The following is a 10,129-nucleotide window of genomic DNA, read 5'->3' as shown; positions in this document are numbered from 1 at the left end:
CCTCCTGCCTCGTGTGTCTGCATCAGTTCAAGGTTAAGTTTGTTAAAATGGAATTAAAACTGCATGTCCTTGGCTGCTCCGTAGCCACATCTCACGGGGGCAGCCAGTCCCCGTGGTCACAGGGAGTCCTGCAGGCACGCTGCCCGGGAGCTTGTCACAGAGCCGGGCATCCACGTGGGGGTTGGGAACTCAGAGGTGACCCCTGCTCAGTGGGTTGAGGGTGAGGTCACGTCCAAGTCCTCACTCAAATCTGGGCCAGAATGGGCCGTGTGGCCTGGATGGCCGAGCAGGCTGTGGGCCAGGAAAGCAGGCTCAGGTGCAGCCTGAGCCCAGAAAGAGCCTGCACACTGCGCTGTGAGCCTGGGGCCCCGCCCTCAACCAGGCACGGTCTGAGGACCGAAGAGAGGCGCTGGAGACGCGCGGGTTCAGGGTCTGAGTGCCCACGCTGGGAGATGTGGAGGAGCACGTCCAAGCTAAAGGTGAGTCCGAACAGGGATCTGCAGCAGCACCGAAACCAGGAAGCTGTGAAAGCGAGCACCTAGCTGGTTGCAGGCCTTGCAAACACTGGGACACAGTTCCCGACAAGACGTGGAGCTGGTGCCTAAACAGCCATGAGTGGCCTCAACCACGGCTTCAGTTCAGTTCAGTTCAGCCGCTCAGTCGTGTCCAGCTGTTTGCGACCCCGTGAATCGCAGCACGCCAGGCCTCCCTGTCCATCACCAACTCCCGGAGTCCACCCAGACTCAATGTCCATCCAGTCGGTGATGCCATCCAGCCATCTCATCCTCAGTCGTCCCCTTCTCCTCCTGCCCCCAGTCCCTCCCAGCATCAGAGTCTTTTCCAATGAGTCAACTCTTCTCATGAGGTGGCCAGAGTACTGGAGCTTCAGCTTTAGCATCATTCCTTCCAAAGAACACCCAGGGCTGATCTCCTTTAGAATGGACTGGTTGGATCTCCTTGCAGTCCAAGGGACTCTCATGAGTCTTTTCCAACACCACAGTTCAAAAGCATCAATTCTTCGGTGCTCAGCTTTCTTCACAGTCCAACTCTCACATCCATACAAAACCATAGGCTTGACTAGATGGACCTTTGTTGGCAAAGTAATGTCTTTGCTTTCAAATATACTATCTAGGTTGGTCATAACTTTCCTTCCAAGGAGCAAGCGTCTTTTAATTTCATGGCTGCAGTCACCATCTGCAGTGATTTTGGAGCCCCCCAAAATAAAGTCTGACCCTGTTTCCACTGTTTCCCCATCTATTTCCCACGAAGTGATGGGACCAGATGCCATGATCTTTGTTTCCTGAATGTTGAGCTTTAAGCCAACTTTTTCACTCTCCTCCTTCACTTTCATCAAGAAGCTTTTGAGTTCCTCTTCACTTTCTGCCATAAGGGTGGTGTCATCTGCATATTTGAGGTTATTGATATTTCTCCTGTCAATCTTAATTCCAGCTTGCGTGTCTTCCAGCCCAGCGTTTCTCGTGATGCACTCCGCATAGAAGTTAAATAAGCAGGGTGACAGTATACAGCCTTGACGTACTCCTTTTCCTCTTTGGAGCCAGTCTGTTGTTCCATGTCCAGTTCTAACTGTTGCTTCCTGACCTGCATACAGGTTTCTCAAGAGGCAGGTCAGGGGGTCTGGTATTCCCATCTCTTTCAGAATTTTCCACAGTTTATTATGATCCACACAGTCAAAGGCTTTGGCACAGTCAATAAAGCAGAAATAGATGTCTTTCTGGAACTCTCTTGCTTTTTCCATGATCCAGCAGATGTTGGCAATTTGATCTCTGGTTCCTCTGCCTTTTCTAAAACCAGCTTGAACATCTGGAAGTTCACGTATTGCTGAAGCCTGGCTTGGAGAATTTTGAGCATTACTTTAATAGCGTGTGAGATGAGTGCAATTGTGCGGTAGTTTGAGCATTCTTTGGCATTGCCTTTCTTTGGGATTGGAATGAAAACTGACCTTTTCCAGTCCTGCGGCCACTGCTGAGTTTTCCAAATTTGCTGGCATATTGAGTGCAGCACTTTCACAGCATCCTCTTTCAGGATTTGAAACAGCTCCACTGGAATTCCATCACCTCCACTAGCTTTGTTCATAGTGATGCTTTCTAAGGCCCACTTGACTTCACATTCCAGGATGTCTGGCTCTAGCTGAGTGATCACACCATCGTGAATATCCGGGTCGTGAAGATCTTTTTTGTACAGTTCTTCTGTGTATTCTTGCCACCTCTTCTTAATATCTTCTGCTTCTGTTAGGTCCAGACCATTTCTGTCCTTTATTGAGCCCATCTTTGCATGGAATGAACCATGGCTTACTGTTTTCTTAAAGCTGGAGGTGAGATCAGGGCACAGAGGCAGAGACTGTGCAGGTTTTCACTTCGGTGTAAAAGGGGAGCGAGAACCTGCAAGTGAACTTGGGGAAGACAGAGGCAGCTGCTCACGCCACACTCAGCCACTCAGTTGTGTCTGACTGTGACCCCGCGGACTGCAGCCCCAGGCTCTAGTCCTTAGTACTAGTCGCTCAGTCGTGTCCACCTCTTTCTGACCCCATGGACTGTAGCCACCAGGCTCATCTGTCCATAGGATTCTCCAGGCAAGAATACCGGAGTGAGTTGCCATTTCCTTCTTCAGGGGATCTTCCCAACCCAGGGCTCAAACCCAGGTCTCTGCATTGCAGGTGGATTCTGTACCATCGCGCCTCCCAGGAAGCCCGTAGAACAGATAAATAATCAAATATCCAACTCACAAGTAGGAAAACACAAGCTTCAAGCAAAGAGGACATGATAGAGGGGCACACAGAGGTCCACAGGCAGACATGCGGACAGGGCCAGAGCTCGCCTGCCACAGCCCCTCAGAGGGCCGCAAATCCTGGCCAGCATCCATTTTTTAATAGAGACTTTCAAAATTATACAAAAAACAGTAGAAGGGATGGGAAAGCTGTGCTAAACCCAGCGCAATCCTAATGAAAATGCTATCTGATTTTTTTTTAAGAACCTCCTTAAACACTAAGATTTATGTGGAAGAGAAAAGATCCACATTGAACCTCGACACTTTAAATAAGTTTAGTCAACTTTGAAAACTAGTCAGGAGACATTCCCTTCCAGGTTCTAAAGCCTACAACCCACCCCACCCCCTTTAGGAAGTGTAGGCCAGCCGGCCGTCCCAACCCCTGGACAAAAGACGTGTGTCCTGGGCGGGGCTGGCAGGGGCCACGGCAGAGACCGAGCCTCTGTGCAGAAGCAGCACGAGGGCTGCTGGGGGCACATTCGCCAGCTACCGTGGCAGGAGAGCTGCTCCCCCAGAGCACAGCCAGCCACGCTTACAGAGAGGAGAAGCCGGGCACACAGAGCAGATCAGGAGATTCCCGCCGACCTGAGAGCGCGAGGGCCCGACGCTGAGCAGCAGGACGCTGCCAGTCGGAGGGAAAGAGCACGGGCCCAGGACAAGCTTCTCAGAAGCCCAGGGCAGCCCGGGGGGCTGCGGTCAGGCCAGGGGGCCAGTTAGCTCACGAAGCCCCTGCTCCACAAAAAGGGAAGCAATGAGAAGCCCACACACCACAATGAATGCCCCTGCTCGCTGCAACTGGAGAAAGCCCTGGCAAAACAGCAAATACCCACCACAGCCAAAAGCATAAATCTTGAAAGAATTATTAAACAGTAATCTTAGTAAGACAGTGATATAGCTGGAAGGTGATCGGTGGTTTGGAAGAACACGGAGCATTCTGGAGAGACTCACGGAGGAGTCATTTAGCAGCAAGAGTGGGGCGAACCTGAAGGGGGGCCAGAGCTCGGACCAGCACCCTGGGGTGGGGGCACACCTGAGGAGCGGCGGCCAGGGGAGGGAGCAGAGAGAAGCTGCGGGCACAGCAACCTGAAAGGGTGGGGAGAAGGCAAAGGAGGCCTGGAAACCCCCAGTTCTCGGCTTGGGGCAAAGAAGGTGGAAGGACCGGGGGGCAGGGAAGGTGGGGGTCCCGGGTGGGCCCGAGAGGAGGTAGGGGACACAGGGGCAGAGGGACAAGTGCCTGGACACACTGGATCCTGGGCTGAGGCTGGGGGACATGGGCGGAAGTGCCCTGTGCAGGCAGAGACCAGCAGGCCCGGTGGCTTTCTGGAGGAGGGTCTTCACTTTGGGCAGGGAGAAGGTTTGGAGGAGTCAGAGGAGGGTTCTGGGGGGCAGGGAGCAGGCTGTGCGAGTGGGGCCTCTCGTCAGGGCATGGGAAGGCGTGAACATCTGTGGCCCACCGCTCAGGCTGTGTGCAGAGCAGGCAAGTGTCAGGAAGGCAGTCCTCCCCAGCCAGCACTCACTACAGCAGCCACTCGCCTCAGCCGTTTTGCTCAGATCAGGAATGGGTCCACACCCAGGGATGAGGTGCACTTGTTCCAAGCCAGCTTGATGGGTTTCTTGACAGACTGTCTCCTGGCCAGGAGTGGCCTGAGACTCATGCTGAGCTGACGACACCTGCTTTCCCGAGAAGAAGGGCCTGCGCAGCTAGCATGACACCTTGAATGTGGACTTGATGGCTGGACCTGCTGCAGCCATCCTGCAACCATGAGGCAAAGACCTGGCCCTGACACCCACCCCTGAGCCACTGAACCAAGCTAGGTGCCAGGTCCTCCCTACTTCTTGTGAGGTGAGGAAGAAGACCTTCTGTGTTAAGCCACAGCAATTGGAGGCTTTTCTTTTCCTCCTTCCCCTGAAGGTATTTCTGAATAGTATATAAACATGCATTAAAAGTCATGGTCAAATAAAGCTAGTATAGCAGCCGATGCCCAGCCCGGGTTTGTCCTAGCACCTGGGACCCTGTGATACACCTGTGCTAGTTCCAGCTTGCTTGCTTAGTTTTTTTTAAACTGCAAAAGTAATCCAGCTTGAAAAACTTTCAAACCGTAAAACATTGTCTAAAGTGAATATTAAAAATTACACCCAGGAGCGTGCACGCCTTTATGCACACGTGTCTCCTGCCAAGGCCTCCAGCCGTGCTGTTCACCAGCCTCCGGCAGCCTGCCCCCACGGCTCTTCCAGGGCGGACTCGCTGGGGCCCCCAGAGCTGCCGTGCCCCGAGAGTGGGGAGCCCGGGGCCCTGAGGATTGGCCGCTTCCCAGACGGTCCTTCTCAGGAGCTGCCAGAGCAGAGTGTCCAGTTGCCCCGGGCTGGGGCACTCAGCCGCGCCTTCTTCCTACAGGCCCTGCGGGGTCAGGCCGAGGCCAGCCTCTCCACGGACGCCTCCCGGCCCACCGGCCTCACACTCCTGTCCTGTGTCGGTCCCAGAGCCAGCAGCCCACTCCAGGACCCCAGACCGTCCTCTGAACAGACGCACTCAGGCCTGCCCCACCATCCAGGGTTCCCTGGGAGGCGTGTGGGGTCTGGGGGCTCCAGCCAGGACAGGGGTCTGAGTGGGATGGGACCCCCTTCACAGCCGAGCCCTGAGCCCCAGGATGCGCCCAAGGTCACCCCGGGAGGTGGCGGAGCTGGTTCTCAGCCTGGGCACCCCCCCTCGTCTGCAGCCCCACCTGCAGCAGGCGTGGACACCCTCCTGCTGCCCTCCAGAGAGGCATCGCCTGCCCCGAGGCCCCAAGCAAACACAGGACGTGGCGGGGGGGGGGGGGCGGGGGGTGTGGAGGCGCAGCCGCCTCGCCAGACAGCACGTGCCGAGGGTGTGTGACAGCTGCAGGGCACGCCTCTGCAGACAGACCCGTGACCCCTTCTCCGACAAGGGCGGGCCCTATGCGCAGAGGCCCTATGCTCGCCCTGGCTGTGTCCAGGATGCACAGGGCCCTCGCTGCCTGGGCAGGGCCGTGAGGACAGGGTCCCCCAGCTCTCTGCCCTCAAGGCTGACCCAGACTCAGCGGCCAGACCAGGCTGCTGCTGGGGGGGTGGCCGTGACCCTGGAGTCCTCTTCCGGAAGCCACTGTGCCAGGTGGGAACCCATTCTGTGACGCGGGAGCCCCGGGAGGAAGTGGGGAGAGGGGTTCAGGGAGGCTGGCAGCACCCAGCCCGTGGAGGCTCCGCACCCTGGGGCCTGACACAGCGTCTGCCCCCAGCCAGTGGCTCACTGGGCTTCCCACAGGGCACCCAGCCTGGGCACCTGCGCTCTCGCCAGCCCTCACGGGACCCTCTCTGCTCGCACCGCCCCAACAGCAGGAGCCGCCCACTGCCGGCCGCTGCCTGGAGCAGAGGAGGGGCGGGCACCGCCAGGCCATCTCCTCCCTCTCCCGCGACCCCCGCCTGTCCTGGCGCAGGGGAGAGGGGGTGTCTTTCACCCCTAACGGAGGGCAGAAACCCCTAGGACAGAGTAGGCGAGGCCAGGCGGGGTCCCCACCAAGGGGGGAGGAAAGGGGACACAAGTCCTGAAAGAGGGCACGTGAGCACCGCAGAGGCGCCCGGTGCGGGGCCTGCTTCTCGGCTCGTGTCCGCTTCTATTTGCCGGTTTGTCAGAACCCAGAGGGAGCGGGCACCCCTCACCCCAGAGGAGGGAGCCCGGCTTTAGAATCAGGCTCAGGGTCGTCTGTGCGTACGTTCCTGCTGGGTGAGGTGAGGGTCAGAGCTCTGCAGGGCTGAGGTTGTTGATTACAGTCAAGACCAGTGACAGGGTGGTGGTTACGGTGGTACAGAGGCCTGTTACAAGGTGCCAGGGTGGGACCCCCAGCCCCAGCTTGTCTCTGCTTCCGGCCAAGCCCAGGGCCCGGGTCAGCCACTCTGCGGGCCGCACCCCCACCTCAGGCTCAGATCCCCGGGGTCAAAGCCAGAGAAGGAAGCACCGCCCAGGGCCTGCAGGGAGCTCGCCCCTCCCCGCAAACACCGCTGAGGGCCCCTTTGCCCGAGCCCATCTCTGGGGCTCCCACCCCTCCCCTCGCAGACACCCTGGGTGAGGCTGTGGGGAGCTCCCCGCCCCACAGCCTGAGGGTGGACAGGTGCCGCCCTCCCTGCCCGCTCGCCTGGAGCTCCGGGACCGCCTCCCGCCCGCCCACCCACAGCATGCTGAGTGCCCCGGGTCCTGCCCACTCTGCCTGTAACCCTGACTGTGGCCCAGGCCCTCAGAGTCCGTGCAGGCCCCTGGGAGGCCGTCCTGGCCCTAGACACACCTGTGCCCTGAGGCCCTGGGCCCGCGGGGTCAGATGCTACCATCCTGCTCCAGCGGGATGCCGGGCAGTGCCAGCAGCAGGGAGGGCCCCCCAAGCCCTGAACCCGTGAGCCCCTGCCCGCGTCTGCCAGCCCATGTCAGTCCCAGGGGTGGGGACCCAGACAGGTGCCCGGGGATGGCTGGGGGAGCTGGGTCCCCCACCAAGCAGCACCAGCTCCTAAGCTGGCCTGGGCCAGCCGTGCGCTGGAGGGGAGACGGCAGGGAGGGGGCACCGCTGGCCGGGGCCCCAGGGCAGGGCACCCCTTCCCGCCTGCTCTGACTCTGCCTCCCAAGCGGATCGGGCCCCCTTCCCACACTGCTCTCCCTGCGGCTCCACCTGCCCTGGCCCCGGGATCCTGCCAGAGCTCTGACCTGTGTGCACCACGCTCCCAGGTCCGCCTGTGACCCCGCTCCCCACCCAGCGCCAGGATCACAGAGCGAAAACCGGCAGGTGCCCTGCCCTCACACCCATCGAAGCAGCTCCTGTTTCAACAAGAACAAAAAGGAGGGCGTGGGGAGACCGGAGCGCAAAATGGTGCAGCTGCGAGGGGGCAGAATGGCGGTCCCGCAGAAAGGTGGGCAGAGCCGCCGCGCGGCCAGCAGCCACGCTTCGAGGCCTGTGCCCCAAACAAGAGGTGACGAGCGCTTGTGTGGTTTCCGTTTCCAGGGGATTGTGGCTCACGCAGCAGTGAAGGCATGTGTTAAGAGAAGCATTCGTTCGCGGGGAGGGGAGACAGGGACCACTGAGTGGAATCCCCACTCACACAGCCACTCCACTTCCAACACCCTGAGCCCCAGTGCTGCTTTCCCAAGTGACTGAGCCCGGGGTCCCCGGTGTCCCGGGACCAGTGTGGTGCTCACTGCTGGAGCCCCGGGTTCAGCGCCTGCTCGGCGCGCTAAACCCCGTAAGCCACAAGGTGCAGCAAAAGGATTTTTTTAACTTTTAAAAATTAAAAAAAAAACAAGTGAGCCTATTTTATCTTCTTTCACTTTGCTGTTACTGTTGCAGTCTAGGCGCTCAGTCGTGTCCGACTCTCTGCGACCCCGTGAACCGCAGCACACCAGGCCTCCCTGTCCATCACCAAACGCCCGGAGCCCACCCAAACCCATGTCCATGGAGTCGGTGATGCCATCCAAGCACCTCATCCTCTGTGCTCCCCTTCTCCTCCTGCCCTCAGGCTTTCCCAGCATCAGGGTTTTTTCAAATGAGTCAGCTCTTCGCATTGGGTGGCTGAAGTATTGGAGCTTCAGCTTCAGCATCAGTGCTTCCAATGAATATTCAGGACTGATTTCTTTCAGTTCAGTTCAGTTCAGTCACTCAGTCGTGTCCGACTCTGCGACCCCATGAATCGCAGCACGCCAGGCCTCCCTGTCCATCACCAACTCCAGGAGTTCACTCAGACTCACATTCATCGAGTGAGTGATGCCATCCAGCCGTCTCATCCTCTGTCGTCCCCTTCTCCTCCTGCCCCCAATCCCTCCCAGCATCAGAGTCTTTTCCAATATGTCAACTCTTTTGCCAAAGTACTGGAGCTTCAGCTTTAGCATCATTCCTTCCAAAGAAATCCCAGGGCCAAAAAAAAAGAAAAAAAGAAATCCCAGGGCTGATCTTCTTCAGATTTCCTTTAGGGTGGACTAATTTGGCCTCCTTGAGGTCCAAAGTCTTTTACTTCACTTTATTTTATTTTAACCATGCTATGTGCCTTGCAGGATCTTACATCCTCCAGGGACTGAACCCGGGTCACAGCTGTGAAAGCACCAAGTCCTAAGCACTGGAGGCCGAGGAACTCCCGAGACGGTGCTATTTTAGAAAACAGCAGCAACAAACGAGAGTTCCAGTTTCTCCGCGTCTGATCCAACACTTCCTTCTTGTCTATCTGGGCATCAGTGGTGGGTACGGGGTGGCCACACACATTAGGATTCTGACTTGTATTTCCCTAAAGATGGCGAACATTGAGCATATTTTCCTGAGCTTATTGACAATCTGTACATCTTCTTTAAAGAAAAATCTATTCAGAGTCTTTGCCTATTTCAAAATTGTGCTATTTGTCTTCTTCTCACTGAGTTGTAAATTTTCTTTATGCTCTGGATGCAAGTCCTGCATCAGACACACGGTTTGCACAGTTTTCCTCCCGCTCTGTGGGTTGCTTCTTCACGTCCCTGACGACGTGCTTTGACGCAGGTAGGTCTTTAACCCTGATGAAGTTCGTGTTAGCAATCTTTCATTGCCGTGCTTTTGGCGTCATGTCGAAGAAATCACTGCCTAAACCAAGTCATTAAGACTTACAACTATGTTCTCTCCTAAAAAGTTTCATCATTTTAGCTCTTATACCTAGGTCTGTGATCTTTTTTATTATCTTAACTCCACTGTAATTTTTATACATGGTGTGAGGTAGGTGGTTCAGATTTATTCTTTTGCAAGCGGAAATTCACCTGTCCCAGCATCATATACTGAAATCACCATTCTTTTCCCAATGGATTGTGTTGGCCTCTTTTTTAAAAAAAATTGACGTGAAATACGAGCTTTTTTCTGAAATCTCAGGGATATTCCATTGTTCTGTATGCCTCTCAAGTCAGCGCTGCTGTCTTGATTACTCTCTCTGTAGTAAGTCTTGAAGTGAAAACTACGCATCCTGAAACTCTGTTCTTTTTCAACAACGTTTTGGCTATTCTGGGTCTCATGTATGTCCATGTGAATTTTGAACTTGTCAGCTTCCGGAAAAAAAAAAAAAAAAAGCCAGCTAGAATTCTGACGAGGATCTGCCAGTCAGCTGGGGGTCGGCGTCTTCACCGTGTCGTCTTCGCATTTCTGCACGTGGAATGCTTTTGCCTTTATCTGGAGCTCTTCAGCTATTTCAGCAACATTCGGCCCTTTTCAGTGTATTAAGTCTTGCACTTTTGTTTGTTAAATTGATTTGAGTTTCAGTTTGGCACTGCGGTAGGTGGGATTATTTCTCTCCGTTTTATTTCCGGCTGGCTTCCTGCTAGTGTACAGAGACACAGCTGTTTTGT

At 56.0% G+C, this 10,129-nt stretch overlaps 1 protein-coding gene across 1 annotated transcript; it reads left to right on the top strand.

Annotated features, from left to right (window-relative positions):
• The first annotated feature begins 260 nt into the window (after positions 1-260).
• Positions 261-9,787, top strand: LOC121817697 (uncharacterized). Its single transcript, XM_042239143.2, has 4 exons — positions 261-316; positions 5,020-5,254; positions 5,502-5,914; positions 7,511-9,787. Exons 1-4 carry the CDS (start codon positions 261-263, stop codon positions 7,935-7,937), a joined length of 1,131 nt encoding a protein of 376 aa, XP_042095077.1. The 3' UTR covers positions 7,938-9,787.
• The last annotated feature ends 342 nt before the right edge of the window (positions 9,788-10,129 follow it).

The sequence above is a fragment of the Ovis aries genome, chromosome 1 (genome assembly GCF_016772045.2).
Source record: "Ovis aries strain OAR_USU_Benz2616 breed Rambouillet chromosome 1, ARS-UI_Ramb_v3.0, whole genome shotgun sequence".
NCBI classification, from domain to species: domain Eukaryota; kingdom Metazoa; phylum Chordata; class Mammalia; order Artiodactyla; family Bovidae; genus Ovis; species Ovis aries.
The sequence above is the reverse complement of the archived record's forward strand: the minus strand, read 5'-3'. Positions and strand labels throughout refer to the sequence as shown.

Excerpts from the sequence above, each read along its gene's own strand:
- LOC121817697 (XM_042239143.2), top strand. The coding sequence starts at position 261 with ATGGGCCGTGTGGCCTGGATGGCCGAGCAGGCTGTGGGCCAGGAAAGC. Across the intron at positions 317-5,019 it reads GGCCAGGAAAGCAGGCTCAG|GGCGGACTCGCTGGGGCCCC; the intron begins GTGCAGCCTGAG and ends CGGCTCTTCCAG. Across the intron at positions 5,915-7,510 it reads TCCGGAAGCCACTGTGCCAG|GTCCGCCTGTGACCCCGCTC; the intron begins GTGGGAACCCAT and ends CCACGCTCCCAG.